The sequence below is a fragment of the Carettochelys insculpta genome, chromosome 32 (assembly GCF_033958435.1).
Source record: "Carettochelys insculpta isolate YL-2023 chromosome 32, ASM3395843v1, whole genome shotgun sequence".
NCBI classification, from domain to species: domain Eukaryota; kingdom Metazoa; phylum Chordata; order Testudines; family Carettochelyidae; genus Carettochelys; species Carettochelys insculpta.
This window is the reverse complement of record NC_134168.1, coordinates 7,594,217-7,617,034: the sequence shown is the minus strand read 5'-3', so window position 1 is coordinate 7,617,034 and position 22,818 is coordinate 7,594,217. Positions and strand designations below refer to the sequence as shown.

Sequence of the window (22,818 nt, the reverse complement as noted above, 5' to 3'; positions counted from 1 at the left end):
TTGGTTGTCATATCCAGACGAAGCTAAAATTTTTAAAGCAGCCCATGGAAATTTCAATGTCCAAAACTTATTGAAAGTCAGTGAAAGTTAGATGTCTACCTTGCTTAACTGCTTTGAAATTTCCTCTTTAAAATCAAGCTCCCGTACTTAAACTAACTATAGAAACCATATTTTTCAGTATTAGGAACGTGAATGATGTCATGGAATTTCAAGCAACAAGGCCAGATGACCTGATTACAGCGCAAGCGAAGACAGCTATAAAAACTATAAATAATATCTAATAAAAGAAAGAAAAAGCAAAAGTTTACAGCAATGACTATAAATTAGAAGTTAGGAATTGTAAAAAATTGATATGGGAAGTAAAGAAACACGATGAGAAATCTATGGCCAGCCTAGTTAAGATTTTTGTGTGTTTGTTTGTTTTTAATATATTACAAAAAAAAAGAGATCGTCTCTTTTGACATAGAAATGGTATAATTATAATAAAAAATGCAGACACTGAATTCTAGAGGATCAGAAGTTAATATTGGGCCAAATTTAAAAAAGGGTAAACAGAAGCCATGGGTAATCACAGGCCAATCAACAAGATCATGGGATTTAAGTCATATGGGATTTAATTAATTAATTAACGTTAATGAGCATGGCTTCCTGGCAAAAAAGTCCTGCAAAATGACCTTGAGTTTTTGAGGTGTTTATGACATAACTAGCAGCTACTGCTTGGATACTTTTTCTGCTCCCCGGCCTCTCCTGCCTGTTCTTTGGCTGGGGGACATGAGGGGAAGGACGAGGAGGTGGTATGAACCGAGGCTCCCAGCCCACCTTCCAGTCCTCATGCCGCAGGGATGGGTCAGGATGTGGCTCTTGGCCCCCCTTCCTTGTCCTGGAGCAGGTTTAGGTTTGTCTCCTTCCTCCAGTTACAACTTTTTAGGTACTTGAAAGCTGTTGTAATGTTCCACCCTCAATCTTCTCTTCTCCAAATAAAGGACACTTAATTCTTTCAATTGTCCCCATACTTCACGTTTTCTCGACCTTTAATTGCTCCTTGTTTTGTCACCCCTCACCACTGAGAACAGCCACTTCTCCATCCTCTTTAGAGCTCCCTTTCAGGAAGTTGAATTCTGCTATCAAATCATAGAATCATAACATCCTGCATCTGGAAGGGACCTCAGGAGTTCATCAATCCATCCCCCCACCTAAAGCAGGATCAACACTAACTAAATTATCCCAGACAGGACATTTTCAAGACAGGACTTAAAACCACCAGGAATGGAGATTCCACCACCTCTCCAGGTAACACATTGCAGTGCTTCACCACTCTCCTCATGAAATAATTTTTCTTAATATCCAAACTACACTTTCTGCTCTGTAACATGAACCCATTGTTCTTTGTTCTACCATTTGCTACCACTGAAAGAAGCCTCTCTCCATCTTCTTTAGAGCCCCCTTCATGAAGTTGAAGGTTGCTATTAAATCACCCCTCACACTTCTCTTCTGCAAACTAAATAAGTCCAAATCTCTCAACCTGTCCTCGTAGGTCATGTACTCCAGCCCCCTAATAATTTTCATTGCCCTTCAGTGGACCCTGTCCAATGCATCCATATCCCTGAAAGCTTACGCTCCAAAAAAGTCTGCAAAGTGTCACAGGACTTCTCAGTGTTTTGCAGATACAGACTGACACAACTACCCCATACTTGTCACCATGGAAGGCACTGTATTTAGCTGCATGGAGTGGAAATCTATAAACCTCATGAAAAATCTTGCACATGTACATCTGACGAAGTTGGTCTTTGCCGACAAAAGCTTATGCTCCAAAAAATCTAGTAGTCTATAAGGTGCCACAGGGCTTCTCATTGTTCCTAAGAGCCCAGTAAGTGGTGGAAGAGTTGATAGTGTAACCATACAATATTGATCTCCTGTGTTCTGACAAATTCTCTCTCTGGCACAAGAGCCATTATATTTATGCTCCTAAGAAGGCCTGCTGTTGGATGAGTTGCCAGGAAAGGGGAACTACTTGATCATGTTGTGATTGCATTCAGGAATTAGAAGGAGTTGGGAGGAAGTATTTATAGAGGTTAAACCAGTGCCAACTTCCTAGAGATTCCTTGAATGTCTTCCTTAATGCACCAGTGAAGGCTTTATACTTTAAACAAAACAACACAAAAATTTATTTGGTTTCATTATTAGCAGGAAGACTCAATATTGCACAAGACTGGAAAAATATTTCTTTTCCTATGGAATTGGGCTATCGCAAAATAATTGGATGGCCCTTGTAATGGAAAAGCTTTCACACCACATATGAGCACAAGCTAAGTACCAGAGGACAGCTATTGACAAATATGACTCTTGTGGTCCCTTCTAACTCTGTCTAATGATATCTCGGCCCTATGACAGTAGAGAAGCAGGACTTCCCAGCCAGAAAGCTGGAATTGTGATCCAGGTTCTCCTGATTTTGAATAATTAGAAAGTAATGTACAAAGTAGGAAGTTAGTATTTTATTGCAGCATTACCTGAATTAAAAGTTTCAGAAAATGAAATGAATTGTTGTGACCTGGGTGTGAGGGGAGCCAGCTGTTACTTAATGAGGGACAACCTGCAAAGAATTGGGAAGCCAATCCCCGAAGATGGTGACTATTCCAATATCAAGATTTACAAAGCCAACACAAAACAGCCTCTATGACATCTTAGTGGTTACTCAGAAGCCAACAACATGGTTTCCTTAAAAAGAACCCTTAGGCCTCCACCCAGACACGCAAGTCAAAAGTAATGAGGACCACTGATTATCTTGTTCATCAAATAAAAAGGCTCTGCCAATCCCAAAGAATTGAACATATTACACCCAGGTTAATGCATATTTCAGATCTTACTCCAAAAGCACCTGGATTTTTAATAGAGAAATTAATGTTTTATTTAAAAAGAAAGAAATGTTAGAGAGTACTGGTTAAAAGATCAGTAACCTAACAGTTGTGAATACAGTTCAGAGATCAGATTTCACTGCAGAGTTAATGAGCTCTGTAGTTGGAAATAGTTCTTACAGAGTCAGTTCCAGAGTGATGAATTTAATGTTTATTTTGGGGTACCAGGGTCTCCTGGGATCCCTGTTCTGCGACTTGAAGCTTTTCCCAAGGAGCATCCAAGCAGATATGAGATGAAGAGGATCAGGTCCCAAGGGTCTTTAAATGTAATTTCTGGAAGCTTCTTGACCATTCACTAAACATCATGGTAATTAAGATAAGGCCATTTGTCTCTTAAGTAATTTACATAGGCTGGGTCTACACATGCCCCTTCCTTTCCAAAGGGGCATATTAATGAGTGGGTTCAAAATATGCTAATGAGGGACTGCAATGAATATGCAGTGCCTCATTAGCATAATGGCGGCCGCAGAGATTCGAAAGCACGGCTTTTTGAATTGTGCGCCACCAGTGGAGATGGGACCTTCCAAAAGGACCCCCCCATTTTTTGAAATCCCTTCTTCCAATCACAGATCGGAAGAAGGGCTTTTGAAAACTGGGGGGTGGTCCTTTCGGAAGGTCCCATCTCCATGGGTGGCGCGCGATTAGAAAACCCACACTTTCGAATCGCCTTTTCGCATCTTTTGAACCTGCTCATTAACATGCCCCTTTCAAAAGGAAGGTGAACGTCTAGACTCAGCCGTACAGTTTACCACAAATGTCAAAGAGACATATAAACATTGTCTTTTGATCTCTACATCAACAGCTGAGGTAACAGACCAACACTATCTGGTCAAACTGTCAACCTCTAACAAGATGTAGGTAAACACACACAATTAGTATCTCTTCTATTCCCATGCAAAGTTCTAGTCTGTCTAATTGAATAACCCTAAGTACAACATTCAAACCCTTCTAATTTCCCAAGAAGGTTCTCTCTGGGTCATCTGCTTAACCCTTTTCTGACCATGTGTAACATTACAGCAAGATGTTAAATTATAATCACATAACGTCACATATGTTAATAGTATTCTCCCACGGAATGGTCAGACATCCGTAGGATAGTTTCTGATCTGTTGAAAGAGGCATGTAGATGTGGCTGCAGTTCATGAAAATCCTTGTTTTCTGCCATTGAATTATTTATAAATTCATGCTGATTACTTGGAATGTTTCGCCAAATCAATGGAGCAGTTAATTTGTTTCGCCCAGGGGCTGTTCAAGAGGTGGACATTCTGACTCTTTCTGTAGATTCACAGTTGATCACTAACCTCCATTGCTAATTTTGCTTTAGGGACATCAGCGTTCTGAAAGCATTCCTTCTACCTGCAGACCTTCTCCAGGCATCTTTGACTTTCTCACCATTGAATCTCCAGCACACCTGGGACCTTCACTGCTCTCCAATTTCAGCCACTTTATGATACATCGCTCTTCATTAAGAAAGTGATGGTTTTTCTTCCAACCTTTCGCAGGGCAGCTTTGACCTCTTTGTTCCTCAGGCTGTAGATGAGAGGGTTACACATAGGAGAGATGACAGTGTAGAGCAGAGAAAAAGCCTTGTTTAAAGCTGGTGACTGATTCCCTACAGGGGCCCCATAAACAATAATGATTGTGCCATAGAAAATAGAAACAACCAGGAGGTGTGAGGAGCAGGTGGAGAAGGCTTTTTGCTTCCCAATTTTGGAAGGGATTCTTCGGATGGTCAAGATGATCCTGTAGTAGGATGTCAAGGTTAGTAGAAATGGGACCAGGGTCACACAGGCAGACACCGTGAAAGACAGAAATTCAACCAGACGGGTGTCACTGCAGGAAAGTTTTAACAGAGGCATGAAATCACAGAAGAAATGGCCAATCTCATTGGAACCACAGAAAGGCAATGTGAAAGCCAAGACAATCATTGCTATAGGAGTCAGGAAGCCAGTTATCCAACAACCAGCTGCTAGCTGAAGGCAAAACTTAAAGTTCATAACAGATACATAAGACAATGGATGACATATCGCTAAATACCGATCATAAGACATGACTGATAAAAGGAGGCATTCAGTAACAGCCAAAGATCCAAAACTGTACAACTGGGCTACACAATCCATGAATAAAATCACTTCCCTCACCGTAAGGAAACTTCTTAGCATCTTGGGGACGATGGTGGTGGTGTAGCAGATCTCCAGGAAGGATAAATTACCCAGGAAGAAGTACATGGGGGTGTGTAGATTGTGATCAGCTACTACCACCAGAACAATCAGGAGATTGCCAGCCATGGTTATGGTGTAGATTAACAAAAACATCGCAAAGAGAAAAGGCTTCATTTCACGGGAGCCTCCAAACCCCAGAAGAATGAACTCCATGAGGGTTGTTTGATTCTCTTTTCCTACAATGTTCATCTGCTCCATCTAAAGGAAAAGAAATGGACACAAAGGATAATTAGATCTCAAGGTCAGAACACACTGGTGTGAATATTGAGTCTCACCTCGTGTAATGTAGGCTACAGAACATCACCAAAATAATTCTCTTTGAACCAGAACTTCTTGCTCATACATTTTCTTATTCAGTGGAACCTAGTCAGCTACAATTCTCTTAAGTGAAAGCAACAACAACATGCTTCATGTGAACCAACCTCTCCCTGCAAAAAAAAAGACAGTAATTAAAAGAATTAAAGAGAAAGAATCTCAACTCACCCAATGTGGCACGTCCAATGACATCAGAGATCACAGGGCAAGGTTATTAGCATTTTTTGCCTACTTCAGTAGAGCTTCAGAAGAGACCCAAGATCTATCCCCATTCACTCTAATATCTATATAGCCATCTCCCTCCATGCATCCCCTTTACCTATCTATCCTCATGAAAGCTGATCAAAACTTTATGGTGAAAACTATTTTTTTTACATTAAACCAGGTTTTCAACTAAATAAAAGCTGTTGCAGAAAGTGCCTTCTTTCCGTGAAACAGAAGAAAAGCAAAAACCTATAAACAGACATTTTTTTGGCCTTCCATTGAAAATTTGCATGCAAAAAACCTTTTTTGTTTAATTTTATTTTCTATGAATGTTTTTAACTAAATATTTTTCAGTTTTTACTTGGATCATTAAAAAATGATGTTTTCTTTGTGGAAAAAAGGGAATTTATCTATCTATCTATCTATCCCCATACACCATATCTATCTATCTATCTATCTACCTATCTATCTATCTATCTATCTATCAATCTATTGTAAGTACAATGAAACAGAGTCTTAATAAGATATATATAAATAGCACTGAATATTAGGTAGATTAATACAGTACTTTTTCCCACACAGAAATGGGTTTAACAAACTTCTGCATCTGAATTCTCCACACATTTACATTCATGGTGGCAATTTATGCCCACAATTCCCTTGCTTTTATGGCTATAAAATGACCACACAATGTACCTAACTGCAAGCATTCAAGCCCTCTATTTTAACTGTAATTTTGTACTTTGATTTGCTTTCTTGTTCTTGACAAATGCCAGAAAAGTATAATTATATTTCTTCAGATTAACAAGCAAAGTCTTTTACCTGTGATTTGGTGGTAGCCTCAATAAATTTAACCCTCTACTTTCACCTCTACAGCAACTGGCATCTTGTTTCTTTTGGTTTGGCTTCTCACTAAGTGTTGTCCTCTAAGTGAGAGTGACATGCAAATATACTTCTTTCCCCATTTTTTACCTCCTCACTGTAAATTGTGCGTTAGCGTATCCCAACTCAAACATATATACAGACATTTTATCTCACTTCACAACCCATGGGGACTAATTACATTATTTTTAGAATGTTATCAAATGCTTATGTCCTGTGGGAACCTTCTCCTCCCAGCTACAACATCTAATGGCTTGTCTAAGTTCGTTTGAAGTCGATGGAACAATGGATCAGACCCTAAGATGTTGCGGTGAAAAGGTGAAAAATACGCCACTGTTGCATTGATCTAGTTCCCTTCTGCATAGAGGGCCAGACTAACCTTTTTGCAGATGGTAATACCCGGACACTGGGCTATGTGGTGGGAATTAAGGAGTTTATGCCACCTTCCATTGAATTTCAATATGGACTGGGAAGCTTAGATTTCAAAGCCTGTACAATAACCTTATGTCCTGCATGACTTCCTTCAGGGTTCTGAGCCCCACTTTGAGAGATGCTGGCCTCCACCATGCAATCTGTATACCATAGGGTAAACAGACATGAAGGACCAGATTTCGTGGGAGAAGGCCACATTTCACATCTTGTGACACATTTTTCATGGGCCTGAAGTTAGTAGAGCTTATACCTCCCTGGTCTGGCAATATTGGAATCTGACTGGCCCTGAATGAGAGAATTTGCTAGACCTGAGAGGTCCCCTGACCCCAGAGCCCAAGTACCTGCTGTAGTCACCCTCCTTTGGCATCCTTTTCCCAGCTACATTAACAAGAGAAAGACCAGGACAATGACGATCAACCAGTTCAACAACAACACCATCACACAGGAAGGGGATGACCTGGAAGATGTGGAGCAGAAATGGAGGAGCAGACAAGCTTATTGATGCGAGGAAAGGAAAGCAGCAGCTGCCTTCAAGACTCTTTGTCCCATATGGAGTTCACAAACAATATCTGTGAAGACGAAACTGCACATCTTCAACACAAATGTCAAGAGTGTGTTCTTGTGTGGATCTGGAGCCTGGTGTACAAGAAAGTCTTTATATCTACAAAGTCCTCGAAGCTACCGACATTCATAAACAGATGCCTGAGGTACATGCGCAAGCGCATCAGATGGTAAGACTTTATCACTTGATGTTCAAATCAAGAAAGTGGGGATGGCTAGGCCACATTCTCAAAAAGCCATCATCCGGCATAGTCCATCAAGCTCTCCAACAGTATCCACAAGGAAAACACAAAAGAGGAAGACCTTGGACAATGTGCAGAAGGTCTACTGAGATTGAGGGACAACAGCTGGGGTTTTTCTGGGGTCAGCAAGAAGTTTTGTCCAGAGACAGTGAAATGGAGGAGACTTGTAGAAGACTTATGCTCCGCCTAGAGTACGAGGGTTTAAGTCAAGTAAGTGAAGGGGGCTGCAGACTCCTACCTGGTATGATTGTGATGTATGTGTGTGTCACTCACAGAGGGTGTGGGGCTCCTGCTGAGGGTAACCTAGGTGACCAAGCGACACCTCTGGACTGCAGACATAGGAGGAGGTGGGGTCTGAGGGATTTGAATTGGAACTGGGAGTTGGAAAGCAGTTAGTCTGGGCTGGGAAAGAGGGAGACAAAGGAGGGGGCAAGGGCCTGGCTCCAGGGGCCCCTCGGGGACTCCCCTTCCCAGCGTGGATGGGACGGGCTGTCTCTGCCAGCTGCACTGACTCCTCTGTACGATGCTGTGTCCTGTCGGCTAATAAACCCGCTGTTCTCCTGCCGAGTGAGAGTCACTCCTGCCTGCAGACGGGGTGAAGAGCTTGGGGACCCCGAACCCCATCACACTGGTGGCAGAGATGGGATGTACTGCACCCCAAGGATGGAGCATCCAGCAGTAAGTGACTGGGTTGCAGGCGGAAGCAGGGGGGCCAGCAAGACCCACATGTGCTGAAGGGCAGTGAGGTGCATTTCCCCGAGGTGCAGGGGACTTTGGCTGAACCCATGCGAGCATAGTTGTGGTCCTCGAGAGGGGGTGTCACACCAGAGGAGGGGTTACTCCTGGGAGTCTGTTGGAGTCACTCCCAGAAGGTGGAAGGGCCTATGGTCTAACCCTGGGGAGCTTGTGACCTGCAAGGTGTCAGGAACACTGAAGCGATTCCTCCAGGAATCGTGGGGTGCAGAGGGCATTGGCCCATGAGCCTGCAACCACGCTGAGCAACTCCGCTGTGAAGCGGCAGTGCCTGGAAACTGAATTGAGATTAAAGGAGCTGGACAAGGCAGTGTGGATGTGCAGTGGCAGAGCTGAGGGTTAAGGAAACTCCTGCAGGGGTGAGCCCAGGTTGGGGCAGGGAACCCTGGACTGCCTGGAGCTCTGAACCGAGTGGCCTGCCACAGCTCAAGGAGGGAAGGAGCAATTCCAACCCACTGTCTACAAGTGGCCAGGACAGGCCTGCAAAGAGTTTTCCAAGCCTGGGCCAAGGAAGGTGCCTGTGTGTCTGTGCAGGAAAGCAGCTTGTCCACTGGGAATGGCAAGTTGTGTGTGAGAGAAGCTGCCTCACCTTCTGGGCGTGTGTGGAGACCAGCCGGGGGGCTGGGACAAAGGAGAGAGTGTCTCCCATTGTCTGTCTGTGTTGAACAGCAGCAGCAGCCTGGAGTGAGAGCAGAGCCTGGATTTGGAAAAGGTGCCAATGAGGAAACAAGTCCATCATCTGAGGAAGATTCCCCAGCCTGGGGTGGCTGGAGAGGGAACCACCAGAAAAGAGCATTCCAGGTGTGACTCTGAATCCAGCCATGGGGGCTGGAACAGAGGGAATGGCTCTGGGATGAGCACTGGCATCCCTGATAAGGATGCTAGTCCTTGATGCAAGAAAGGTGCTTCTGCTTCTAGGGAAGTGAATCCTTTGTCTGAGCCTGTGAGGGCTCGAGATGGGGCCAAGATCCCTGAGTTGGATCTGAGTGCAGCTGAAGCCCGGATGGGAAGTGGTCCTAGTTCTATGCCTCCTAGGGAGGTTGATGCTTCAACTCAATGTGATCCAGTTCTTATCATTAGGGAATCCAAGAGACCAGATGATTCTGGTACTTGTTCTTTGCCTGATGCTGAGGTGTTGCTGGGAGGAGTGAGAGGACTCCATCTGACCAGAGTCATCCTCTAGCCAGGACGCAGGAAGAGCAGACTGGCAATGGAGTTACGCTGCCTGATGAAAATAAGACAGGAGGCAGGAAAGTGATCCTAACATTTCATCTAGTGGTACTAGCTTTCTGCCTGGAAGGGGTTTGGTGGGAATCCACCTGATGGGCCAAAAATGGTTTGGAAGCCCAGAAGGAGCTTGTTGTGGCTCAAGGAAGCAGTAGGGCATCTCTACTGGAACGGTGCTCGGACCTCCAAGCCGATTCCTTTGATGTTAATTGCTTTGGCCGCTTGCGTGTGTTCTCTTTGGGTAACAGGGTTGACCCTGCAGTTAGCCGACACTGCAGACCTCCGAGAGCTCCCAAGAACCACAAAGCAAGTGAGGTAAGAAGGCACTGGAATCAGGTTTATCATCATTGATGTATGGTCTCCAACACCCTCATGAGTCTCCAATATCACTCAACAGTTTACAGTGGTACATCCGTATGCCCCGACAACGGACGCAACTCAGTTGACGGAAACTGGGCTCTGTCATCCCCTAGGTCGCTTGACACAGCCCATTACACACATGTATAAACAAGGTACGTATCCAGGTACAGCCCCCTCATTGTAACACAGCAACACCCCCTAATGTAACTAGATCTAACCGTTACCTTGGGGGATAATGGTGGTACCAGCAAAACACGCTCCATCCTGCTGCCCTTGCGACCTGTTCCTGTACGTGGGTGGGACCGTACCTGGTGCTGAGTTGTTATCTACGGGGAGGGGATGGGGAGTGCAGGGTACCAGGCAGGATGTGTTTACGTGTATCACTCAGTGCCCGGCTCTGGGTGCTTTTAGGCCCTGTGACTGATCAGCTCTATCTGTTGCTGAATTTCTGTGGGCAGAATCTTCCTAGCACAGCTTTTGCTTTAACCCACCGTTGTTCAGGCTTGAGGCCTTCAGCTTTGCTAGATGTTAACAAGGCACTGACTGTGGTTCTCGGCCATTAGCCTTACACCAAGGCTCTCATGACGACAGGGGGTGCCTGGCTCAGGTTCAGGGGATAGAGATGGGGTAAGAGAAGGGGGCTGATGGTTCCTTTCTTTGAGGGAGTGGAGGGGCTCGGGTGTGTGGTTTGCGGGGCTCAGGAGGCCATCTGGTTTTCAGAACTCACAGGACTTGGTTGGCTGGATCTGGCATCGCAGGGCTCAGGCGGCTCGGGCAACTGGCAACACCAACATGGGGCTCGGGCGGCTTGGGCTGACAGCTGGGGCAGGTGGCTGACCCCGGCAGAGCGAGGCTCGGGCGGGCGGCTCTGGCAGCGCAGGCCTGAGGCAGGTGGGCGGCTGATGTAACCATCTCTGATGGCTGGCGTGGGGCTCAGGTCAGCAGGGGCTACACCAGGCACCCACAAAGGGCCAAGAAAAACTATTTGTGCTGATTTTAAATTTGAAATAACATCGTTATAACACATTTTTGTGTTTATTTGAAATTACGAATTGAAGTTTTTGTTAGAAGTAGCCTGGATGATGGTAAAGAAGAGGCGGGGGGGTAGGACGTGAGGGTTTCTCAAAAATCAAAAGGGCGGGGTGATGCCGATAAGTTTGGGAACCTCCAGTCTGGAAGGTGCCACAAGACTTCTCGTCATTATTTAAGTGTTATTTAAGATGAAAAATAAGCACAAAAGGTTTTTCTTGGTCCCTGGCTGGTGTCTGGTGCAGCCCCAGCTGCCTGAGCTCTGTGCCAGCCAGCCATCCACCCGAGACACATGCTGCCAGAGCCACCCGCTGAGCTGACCAAGCCCTGCGATGCTGGGGCCAGCCATTCAAGCCCCATGAGCCCCACAAGCTGGCTATGAGCCCCCCTTCCTGAGCCCCTCCCCTCACCCAAATCCAGGCACCCACAGCCACCCATCTAACCCATCCTGCTCCCCCACCCCTTTGCAGGAGGCAGAGTGGGTCTTCGCTGGTTGCCTGGTTTCTTTAGCATTGTGCTGGGCTCCCACGTAAAATGGCAGGGGCTGAGAGCCGGAATCAAAGGCCGGCTTTTTCTGGCCACACCTACACTTCAACTAGGCTCTACCCTGCTCATACCCACACCCTGACCCCATGCCACCTTGTCCCCCTCCTAGCTTGTCCCCCTGCTGCTACTCATGAGGTTCCACCTCTATTACACCTTCCATGAAGCCCCCAGGGTTGTGACAAGTGGCAGATGGGGGAAGACTTGGGGGAGCGGGATGGAGGAGAGAGGGGATTCAGCAGTCCATGGCACCTTAGGGGGAGTGGGGTGGAGGAAGAGGAAGGATGGGGATGATCTCAGGAGATCAGCAGGGTGGAGCCCAGAAAAGCAAAGATTCAGCCATGCAGCCGGTGGTGGTGGAGGCCCCAGAGCATGGGAAAGCAAAGAGGGGAAGAAGTGGGGACACCACGGCTCAGGTGTCTGGCAGCGGATTGGTGGCAACTGTGTCAAGGCCTGGCCTATTGTACCCATTGCTTATGCAAGTGCCACAGAAACAGAGACCCGCCCCCCCTTGTGCTTGGATCAAAGTCAAGGTTCGATCCCCAGGTCTGAGGGGAAAATTAAAAGTTAGAATCCCTCTGTTAGGGCAAAGACATAGGTGAAACCGCACAAAATGTGGATCCCGGTGCCCAGGAGGCACCCAAAATTCAAGACTATCGAACTGCATAGATTTTAAATCACACTGGCTACGTCTACACGTGCACCCAACTTCGAAATAGCTTATTTCGATGTTGCGACATCGAAATAGGCTATTTCGATGAATAACGTCTACACGTCCTCCAGGGCTGGCAACGTCGATGTTCAACTTCGACGTTGCTCAGCCCAACATCGAAATAGGCACAGCGAGGGAACGTCTACACGCCAAAGTAGCACACGTCGAAATAAGGGAGCCAGGCACAGCTGCAGACAGGGTCACAGGGCGGACTCAACAGCAAGTCGCTCCCTTAAAGGGCTCCTCCCAGACACACTTTCATTAAACAGTGCAAGATACACAGAGCCAACAACTAGTTGCAGACCCTGTATATGCAGCACGGACCCCCAGCTGCAGCAGCAGCAGCCAGAAGCCCTGGGCTAAGGGCTGCTGCCCACGGTGACCACAGAGCCCCGCAAGGGCTGGAGAGAGAGTATCTCTCAACCCCCCAGCTGATGGCCGCCATGGAGGACCCCGCTATTTCGATGTTGCGGGACGCAGATCGTCTACACGTCCCTACTTCGATGTTGAACATCGAAGTAGGGCGCTATTCCCATCCCCTCATGGGGTTAGCGACTTCGACGTCTCGCCGCCTAACGTCGATTTCAACTTCGAAATAGCGCCCGACGCGTGTAGACGTGACGGGCGCTATTTCGAAGTTACTGCCGCTACTTCGAAGTAGCGTGCACGTGTAGACGCAGCTACTGTGTCTATCTGACTAGCCAGAGGGGTGATGGGAAGGCCTTTAAGCTGAAGGAATCCAACCAGCTTCAGAGAGGGCAGCAGCACCACCAGGGGTAAGGAAGTGGCTCTGTCACAGGAAATAAGCAGGATGCGGGTGGCTTCTGGCTCCACCCCTACCTCCAATCCATTGTCCCCAGCATTAATAACACTGTATGTTAGTAATTAAGGTGAGGAATCTGCCCCATAGCCGGGGGAGGGACGCCATGTCCTTCTGAGGTGGGGAGGCTCCCAGTGATCACTTTCTCGGTGGTTGGTGACTCTCATCACAAGGGGTTGGAGGTACCCATCCACCAGGAGCCTGTATATGAGATATTGTGGAAGGATAATATGATCTGACTATTGTCCAATACAATCACTGGAACCGGAAGGGACCTTGAGTGGTCATTGAGTCCGGTCTCCTGTCCTCACAGCAGGACCAAGCACTGTCTAGACCATCCCTGATAGATGTCTACCTAACCTGCTCTTAAATATCTCCAGGGATGAAGATTCTACAACCTCCCTAGGCAACTTATTCCTACGTTTAACCACGCCAACCGTTAGGAAGATTTTCATAATGTCCAACCTAAACCTCCCTTGTGGTAGTTTGTTCTCATTGCTTCTTGGCCTATCCTCAGACTAAGGAAATATTTTTTCTCCGTCCCCCTTGTAACACTCTTTTAGATGCTTATAAACTGCTATCATGTCTCCTGTAAGTCTTCTCTTTTCTAAACTAAACAAGCCCAGATCTTTCAGTCTTTTCCTCATAGCTCACGTTCTCTAGACCGGTCATCCTTCTTGTTGCTCTTCTCTTGACCTTCTCCAATTTCGTCACATCGTTCTTGAATGCAAACTGAGCACAAGTGAAGCCTTATGGGTCCATCTGTTGAGGAAGAGGAGAAAAGTCTTTGGCAAGAGCCTATTATTATTAATTGTATTTCTATATTAAACCATGGTTGTGCATATTACATAGGAATTAAACCGAACACCATGAAAAGTTCTAAATGAAGGTTCTGATCTCTAAAATTCATAAGCACGTGCTCAGCTTTTAAGTAAGCGAGAAGACCAATTGGAGGCCTACAGTTAATGTATGCTTAAGTGATTTTTTGGGGGTATTAGAAATATGGATGTGATATTAAACTGGGCCTACTGTATTTGGACATCCAGCTCTTCACTACTGACTAATGTCCAAAGTCACTAAGTCACTAAGGCTGTGGCCACACTTGGCCAAAACTTCACCAAATCAGAGGATACTAATGAGGTGCTGAAATACATATTCAATACCTCATTAGTGTGCTGCCAGCCACAGCCCTTCAAAAGTGCCATGTTTAGCTCACATGCAGCTCGGCCGCATGGGGGTCCTTTTCGAAGGACCTGATAGGAATGATAGGATTAAGGGGATTTTGAAGTCTATGGGGGTCCTTTCGAAAAGGACATCAGTGTAGCTGAGCTGCACACGAGCGAAATGCGGCAGCTTTTGAAGTGCCGTGGTCAGCAGTATGCTAATGAGGGGCTGAATTCAGCGCCTCATTAGTCTTTTCCAATTTAGCCATTAGCATGGCCATTTCAAAGTTTTGGCCAAGTGTGGCCCCAGCCTAAGTAAGGCAGGGGCAAAATAATGAACCAGGGCTCCTGGGAGTTAGCTACAAAATGTTTTTAAAGACCTGGGACTGAATCAAGTTCAATGAACTTCTTTTAGTGCATTAACTGCCTTATATGCCTTTGAAATGTCACCCTAAATATGCACTTTGCACAGGCAACTATGCTATAATTCAGTGATGAAGAATAGAAGTTACATTTGCAAATAGGACTCCAAATAATTACGTCAAAGCTGGTCTTAATGACTACAAAACATCCAACACAAACATTGATGGATCCCTAAAATAATGGGGGGCAGCTTTCATCCAACACACTGGTGTATTGTGTATCACCGCATTCTTTGATTGACAAACAGTTGTAACCAGACACAACACCAGTTCATGCAGCTGAAGGCACACATAGTGCTCATCTTTAAAAAATGAAAGAAGGACAATCCAGGGAACTATAGACCCGTCAGCCTTACCTCAATCCCCAGGAAAATAATGGAGGGAATCCTCAAGGAATCCATTTTGATGCACTTGGAAGAGGAGAAAGTGATCAAAAGTAGCCAACATGTATTCACCAGGGGCAAGTCCTGCCTCACCAATCTGATTAGCTTCTATGATGAGGTAACAAGCTCTGTGGACATGAGGAAGTCAGTGGATGTGATATACCTTGACTTCAGCAAGGCTTTTGATATGGTCTCCCACAACATTCTTGTCCATAAGTTAAGGAAATATGGATTGGATCCTTGGACTACAAAATGGATAGAAAGCTGGCTTGATGGTCGGGCCCAATGGATACTGGTCAATGGCTCAATATCAGGATGACGGTCTGTTTTAAGTGGAGTGCCGCAAGGCTCCGTTCTGGGGCCGGTGTTATTCAACATCTTTTTTAATGACCTGGATGAGGGACTGGGTTACACCCTCAGCAATTTTGCGGATGACACAAAACTAAGGGGAGAGGTAGTTATAGTGGAGGGTAAAGAAAGAATCCAGAGGGACCTGGATAAAATGGAGGACTGGGCCAAAAGAAATCTGATGCAGTTCAATAAGGAGAAGTGTAGAATCCTGCACCTTGTAGTAGTAGTAGCAGCATCCTTCAGTCTACATAGACTATGGATTGTGCCCTTCGTAGTTCCGTTTGGCATCCTCATTTGCAGCGTCGGCTGTGACTGTGAAGACCCACACGAGACTGACAGTCCTTGCTGCATCTGTTGCATATGTAATGGGTGTCTGGCAGGTCCTTGCTGTGCTTTCTGTGGGCTCGCTTCTCCTTTGCTAGCTGTCTGATCCTCAACTCACCCTTCTGAAGACCCTTGTATAGTTCCTGCCTCCATCTGCTGCGGTCATCTGCCAGCTCCTCCCAGCTGTCTGGCTTGATATCTACTTCCCTGAGGTCTCTCTTGCAAACATCTTTGTAGCGCAGCTGGGGGCAACCGGGAGGTCTTTTGCCAGAGGCTAGCTCACCATACAGGATGTCTTTTGGAATCCTTCCATCATTCATCCTGTGGATGTGGCCAAGCCAGCGAAGCCAACGCTACCTGAGGAAGGTGTGCATGGTTGGGATTCCAGCTTACTCGAGGACGGCGGTGTTGGTCACTCTGTCCTTCCATGATATTCCAAGGATGCGCCTGAGGCAGCGCAAGTGGAAGACGTTCAGCCTCTTTTCCTGGCAGGCATACAGGGTCCAAGTCTTGCTGCCATAAAGGAGGGTGCTGATGATGCAGGCTCTGTAGACTTGCATTTTGGTGTGAGTGTACAGCTTGTTGTTATTCCACACTCTCTTGCTGAGTCTGGACAGAGTTGTGGACGCTTTTCCGATCCTCCTATTTAGCTCAGTGTCCAACGACAGGGTGTCAGTGATGGTGGACCTGAGGTAAATGAACTCGTGGACGACCTCTAATGTATAGTTGTCAATGCTGATTGATGGGGATTCAGCAACATCCTGACCGAGTACGTTTGTCTTCTTTAGGCTGATGGTAAGCCCAAAGTCCTTGCATGCTTTGGAGAACCGATCCAGAAGTTTTTGAAACTGGTCTTCTGTGTGAGACACTACAGCAGCATCGTCTGCGAACAGCATGTCTCTGATGAGGACTTCCCGCACCTTAGACTTAGCTTTCAGCCTTGCAAGATTAAACAGTTTCCCATCAGATCTTGTGTGCAGCAAGATGCCCTCTGTTGAAGATCCAAAGTGCGAAGGAGGAAGGGAGTGCGAAGAAGATCCCGAACAATGTCGGAGCAAGCACACATCCTTGTTTGATGCCGCTCCTGATTCTAAAAGCATCCGATAAACCGCCGTCATATTGGATGGTTCCTCTCATGTATTCGTGGAAAGACTGGATCATCTTGAGTAACCGTGGAGGACAGTCTATCTTGTGGAGCAGTTTGAACAGACCATCCCTGCTGACCAAGTCAAAGGCCTTGGTCAGGTCAACGAAGGCTATGTAGAGTGGCTTCCTCTGCTCCCTGCACTTCTCCTGCAGCTGCCTTAGAGAGAAGACCATGTGAACGGTAGACCTCTCTGCGTGGAATCCACACTGCGATTCGGGGTACACCCTCTCAGCAATCTTCTGGAGTCTGCCGAGGATGACGCGAGCGAACAGTTTACCAGTGACGCTTAGGAGGGAGATTCCACGGTAGTTGTTGCAGTCGCTTCTGTCTCCTTTGTTCTTGTACAAGGTTACAATGTTAGCGTCGCGTATATCCTGTGGAACCTCACCCTCTTTCCACCACAGGCACAGTAGCTCATGTAGGGGTTCCAGGAATGTGTCCGCAGCACACTTGATTACCTCTGGTTGTATACCATCCTGGCCAGGGGCCTTTCCTGCTGCAATGCTGTCAATGGCTCTCTTCAGTTCATCCACAGTCGGTTCCTCATCCAGTTCGTCCATTAGTGGTAGGAGCCCGACGACATCGAGGGCTGCATCAACCACAACGTTCTCGCGTGAGTACAGCTCAGAGTAGTGCTCGACCCAGCGCTCCATCTGTTTGGCTTTGTCAGCGATGACTTCACCAGATGTGGATTTCAGAGGTGCCATCTTGTTCTGGGTGTTCTAATGCCTTCTTCATACCCTCATACATTCCTCTGAGATTACCAAAGTCAGCACAGGTCTGGATGCTGCTGCATAGCTGGAGCCAGTGGTTGTAGGCACAGCGCCTGGCTGTCTGCTGTACTGTTCTTCTGGCCTCTCTAAGCGCTTGCTGGGTACTCTGGCTCAGTGAGCGTTTGTACTCCAGGAGTGCAGCGTGCTTCTTTTCAACGACTGGAATCATCTCATCGGAGTTAGCTTCGAACCAGTCGTTCGTGTTTCTAGCTCTTCTTCCAAACATCGACAAGGCCGCGTTGTAAACTGTATCCCTCAGATGTTGCCATTTGGATGTCACATTGGCGCCCCCAGGGCCGCTGCGCAGATTTTTCTGGAGGGTCTCTCTGAACTTTTCAGCTTTCTCCGAGTTTGCTGTCTGTCTGGCGTCAATGCGGGGCCTTCCAGCAGGTTTAGAGCAGTACAGCTTCTTGGGTCTCAGCTTGAGCTTGGAGCAAACTAGCGAGTGATCTGTATCACAGTCAGCACTATGATGGCTGCATGTCAGAAGGAGGTTTTTGAGGTTATTACGCCTAGTGATGACCATGTCTATTTGATGCCAGTGCTTCGAGCGTGGGTGTCTCCACGACACTCTGTGCTGGGGCTTCATTTGGAAGAATGTGTTTGTGATGCACAGATTGTGGTACTTGCACAGTTCAAGGAGACGCTGCCCATTGTCATTCATTTTTCCCACACCAAAGTGTCCTAAGCAGGAAGGCCATGAGGCCCAATCAGCTCCAACTCTTGCATTGAAGTCACCCAAGATGTACAGTTGTTCACGAGCAGTTATTTGCGCTACAGCAGCACTAAGAACGTAATAAAACTTGTCTTTCACTTCTGGTGTGGCTTACAGGGTTGGAGCATAACCGTTGATCAGGTGGACCGGACCGGCGCAAGTTTGAAGCGTGATCCGAAGAAGTCTTTCTGATCTGCCCATGACTAATTCCACCATTTGCAGAAGGGTGTTTCCGACAGCAAAGACAACTCCATGATCTCTGGGTTCTTCTTGGGCTTTACCCTGCCAGAAAAAGGTGTAGTACTTTTCCTTTAGAGATCCTGAATCTGCGAGTCGCATCTCTTGCAGTGCAGCGATATCAACTCTGAGCCTCTTCAGTTCCTCGTTGATGACAGCGGTCTTTCGAGTGTCACTGATGGCCTGAAGATCTTCAGTCAAGCCGGTCAGCATGGTCCGCACATTCCAGCAAGCAAGCTTAAATTGTTGATGTTTCTCACTTCTTGTTGATTTTCTTATTGGTTTGCCTGGTGCCCAAACTTCAGTCACTTGTCAGGTTCAGGAACCTTAAGCCTCATGCACCCAGAGAGGCAGGTGAACTGTGGTGGGACAGTATCCTATTGGCTGGGGGCTGCCCAGCTTGAGGCGGGCGGTGACTGTCCAGTGAGATGCGAGGATCTCTTCCACCATCGAAGGCAACCCCGGTGCTCGTTCTCTATGCCAATTGAGCAAGAGCTTATAACCGGTATCTGTTGCCTCCCGTGCTGATGCAACTCTGTTCAGCAATGCCGGAGGACCTCTCCGAGCGCAAGCCTGGGCACTTACTTTGGAGACTCTGGGCTGCCCGGACACCAGTGTCCCCCTCTCAGCTTTACTGATATAGTCCAAAGGAGAAGATAACCTCCACGTCTGGTACCAGCTCAGCTGAAGAAGTTGCCGGGACAGTGCCAGAAGTTGACACCGAACCACCTTCGGACTCCACTCCAGATTTTCTGTCAGAGTTTACTCCCTTAGCCTTGCTCCTTCCCAGGATAACCCACAAGGCAGTGGGGTGTGGAGAATGTGGTTAAGGATCCCACTACTTCATACCTCCCTGTCCCCATGAGTCACCATGGCCGTGTCTACACGTGCCCCAAACTTCAAAATGGCCATGCAAATGGCCATTTCGAAGTTTATTAATGAAGCACTGAAATGCATATTCAGTGCTTCATTAGCATGCGAGCTGCCGCGGCACTTCGAAATTGATGCGGCTCACCGCCGCATGTCTCGTCCAGACGGGGCTCCTTTTCGAAAGGGCGCCGTCTACTTTGAAGTCCCCTTATTCCCATGAGCTGATAGGAATAAGGGGACTTTGAAGTAGGCGGCATCCTTTTGAAAAGGAGCCCCGTCTGGACGTGCTGTGCAGCTGCGAGGTGCGTCAATTTTGAAGTGCCGCGGCCACTCACATGCTAATGAAACGCTTAATATGCATTTCAGCACTTCATTAGTAAACTTCGAAATGGCCATTTGCGTGGCCATTTCAAAGTTTGGGGCACGTGTAGACGTAGCCCATAGCTCCCTGTGGAGCAATGACCTCATATCCCCGGAACCCTCCTCCCCACCTTTCGCTCCCCCCAGCTACCATCACCATAGGACCCTCCCGAACCCACTACCCCCATCTGCTCCCGTGTCCGCCCTCCTCACCACACTGGCCCCTCTCCCCCCAGCTGCTCTCAGTGCCCCCAGGTCCACCTTCCCCTATTGCTCTTCAGGCTCTTCTCTTCAGAGACGCTTTTCTTGATAGTGCTGCCTTGCAGGGCACAGGTGGAACATCATACCTGAACAGGACAACAAACACGGGGCTCCTCCCTCGGCGAACTCCCAGAGACAAACTCCCTTCCCTGTTAGCTGCTGCCCCCTGTTCGCTGGTCACAGTGTTCGCTGAGAGCTCCCTTCTTACAGGGAGAGCTGCTAGCTGGTTAGGCCTGGCTCAAGGCCTTGCCTCCAGGCTAATCAGCCCTTGAAGGCTCACCTGGCAGGAAACTCCCCCAGTTCACACCTTGCATCCTGCTCCTCTCTGCACCACACAAACTCAGGCACACAGGCAGCTGATCAAACTGCCCTTCTCTGCAAAGTAACATAGCTGCGCAGACAGACAGACATTCATCCACCAGCTCACCACACAGCCCCCCAAATCCCACACTCACCCAAGCTCCTCTAGGACGCTTTGCCCAGAGGCAAACTCCCTTCCCTGTTAGCTGCTGCCCCTGTTCATTGCTCAGCTGCACTCTGAGCCCCACCCAAAGCTACTAACTCTTCATCTGGCTACAGCTGTCCCCGGAGCCCCACAGATCTGGTGCGGTGCATACCTACAGGGAGCGCAGGACTGGGCTTGGAAGCCATGCAATCTGAGCCAGCGCGCCGCAAGCAGCCTCTGTGGGTGCTGCCATCCTCACAGCCATACCAGATGCCCCGAAACCACTTGCCCACCAATGACATCCCTTGAACTCAACCCCCCCCTCCTCATGCTGCAGCGGGTCCCTTAGCTCCCTCTAAGCTCCCCTCTCAAAACTCCCTCCTGTTAGCAACCACCCTGGCCGCAAGCTCCCTGGTCGCTTGCAAGCAGGGCTTTAGAGCTCTGGTCTACTGAGAGAGCCCCTCCTTCTGATGACCACTCAGCCAATCGGCACGCAGCCTGAGCACATGGCCAGCCTGAGCACATGGCCTTTCAAACAAACAAACACACACACAGCTCAGCACTCCAAACTCCAAATAAAGACAACTTCTGAAAACTAAATAATCCCAAATCCCTCAGTCTCTCTTCCTTTCTCATGGGCTCCAGCCCCCTCATCATTTTTGCTGCCCTCCTGTGAACCATCTCCAGTGTGTCCACATCCTTTCTATACAGCAGGGCCCAGAATTGGATGCAATACTCCAGATGTTGCCTCACCAGTGCCGAGTAGAGGGGAATAATGAGTTTGCTCAGAAATTTGGTTACTCTTTGGGTTTTGTCAACAAAACCATTTAAAGTAGACATAGCCAAAGAGTAGCATTAGACTTTCTTATGATTTTCTTGGGGAGGGATAGAAAGTGGTCACTTGTCAAAAGTGGAAACGTTTCCTAGGATCATACTGGTTTATCATTCATCAGGAGGGTTTTTCACATCCAGATTGGAATTCAATTACTCACAGGAGGGATTTGAACCTGGAGGTCCTACATCCTGCAGGCTGTGCCCAAGACATGGGTGTAGGATCAGCCTTATTTTCTTATCATTAGCATATCATTAGCATTATATCATTAGCAAGGATAGTGTCCCCGGAAGAGACATACACCTGTCAGAGGCGAATGTCTGGCTGTGCTGGAAGGAGGCCTTCAGTTTCCTCAGAAGAAGGCTCTAAGAACAGATAGGTTCATCCATCAAGAAGTAGGAAAATATCTTTGGATACAGGCTGGCTAACCTAGTAAGGAGGACTTTAAATTAAGTTTATGGGGGCAGAAGACAAAATCCCACAGGTAGTTCAGAGCACAGAGTCCTAGGGTTGGAATGTGGAGGAAACACTGGACATCAAAGCATGAATAAGGAAGTCATGAGAGCAAAATCTAACAGATTTCTTACGAGCATGTCCCCTAACACAAGAGGTCTGGGGAACGAAAACCAAGAACTAGAAATAAGAGTAAAAAGGCAGAAAACAATGAGAAGTCCTGTGGCACCTTATAGATGAACAGATTTTTTGGAGCATAAGCTTTAGTGGGCAAAGACCCGCTTTGTCAGATACATGGAGAGTAGTAAAGAGATTGGTGCTGTGCCTCAACGCCTTAGCCATGTCACAAGCGTGCTCACCAAACACCCCAGCCATCCAAACTGGAAGCAGTTGACCACCCCAGGAGAACAGCGTCAGCAGAGACCAAGGATCAGCCCTGATCTAAAGGGACCTCCTCAGAGGTGGAAGAAAGTACAGGTTGAATGTCTCTAGCTCGGCACGCTACAGCAACATCTGTAACCAGGCAAGGTTTTAGCTAGCTGAATGACCACTTATCATGGGTGTGGCCGAGTTTCCCATAATCCCAAAAATGTGTCTACAGCCACCAGTCCTGACTTTCTGTGCTTTGTGCTGTTATTTAGCTGTAATTTACCCATGTCTTCTAAGAGCCCAGTAAGCAGTGGAAGTGCTGTTAACGTATTATACAATACTGACCTCTCGTGATCCAACAAATTCTCTTGTCCAGCACTGGTCAGGACCCAAGGGTGCCAGACAAGAGAGGTTCAACCTGTAGGTCCATCTCCCAGTCCCAGTCCCTTTGTGTTCTCTCTGGGGAAACTGAGTTATCCTTTACAAAAGGCGACCGTTG

The 22,818-nt window shown here is 47.4% G+C and overlaps 1 protein-coding gene across 1 annotated transcript; it reads right to left on the bottom strand.

Annotated features, from left to right (window-relative positions):
• Positions 1–4,357: 4,357 nt before the first annotated feature.
• On the bottom strand, positions 4,358–5,140 carry LOC142004879 (olfactory receptor 5V1-like). The gene has a single exon (XM_074982561.1). The coding sequence runs from the start codon at positions 5,138–5,140 to the stop codon at positions 4,358–4,360; it is 783 nt and encodes a 260-aa protein (XP_074838662.1).
• Between the last annotated feature and the right edge of the window lie 17,678 nt (positions 5,141–22,818).

Coding starts and splice junctions, on each gene's coding strand:
- LOC142004879 (XM_074982561.1), bottom strand. CDS start 5,140: ATGTACTTCTTCCTGGGTAATTTATCCTTCCTGGAGATCTGCTACACC.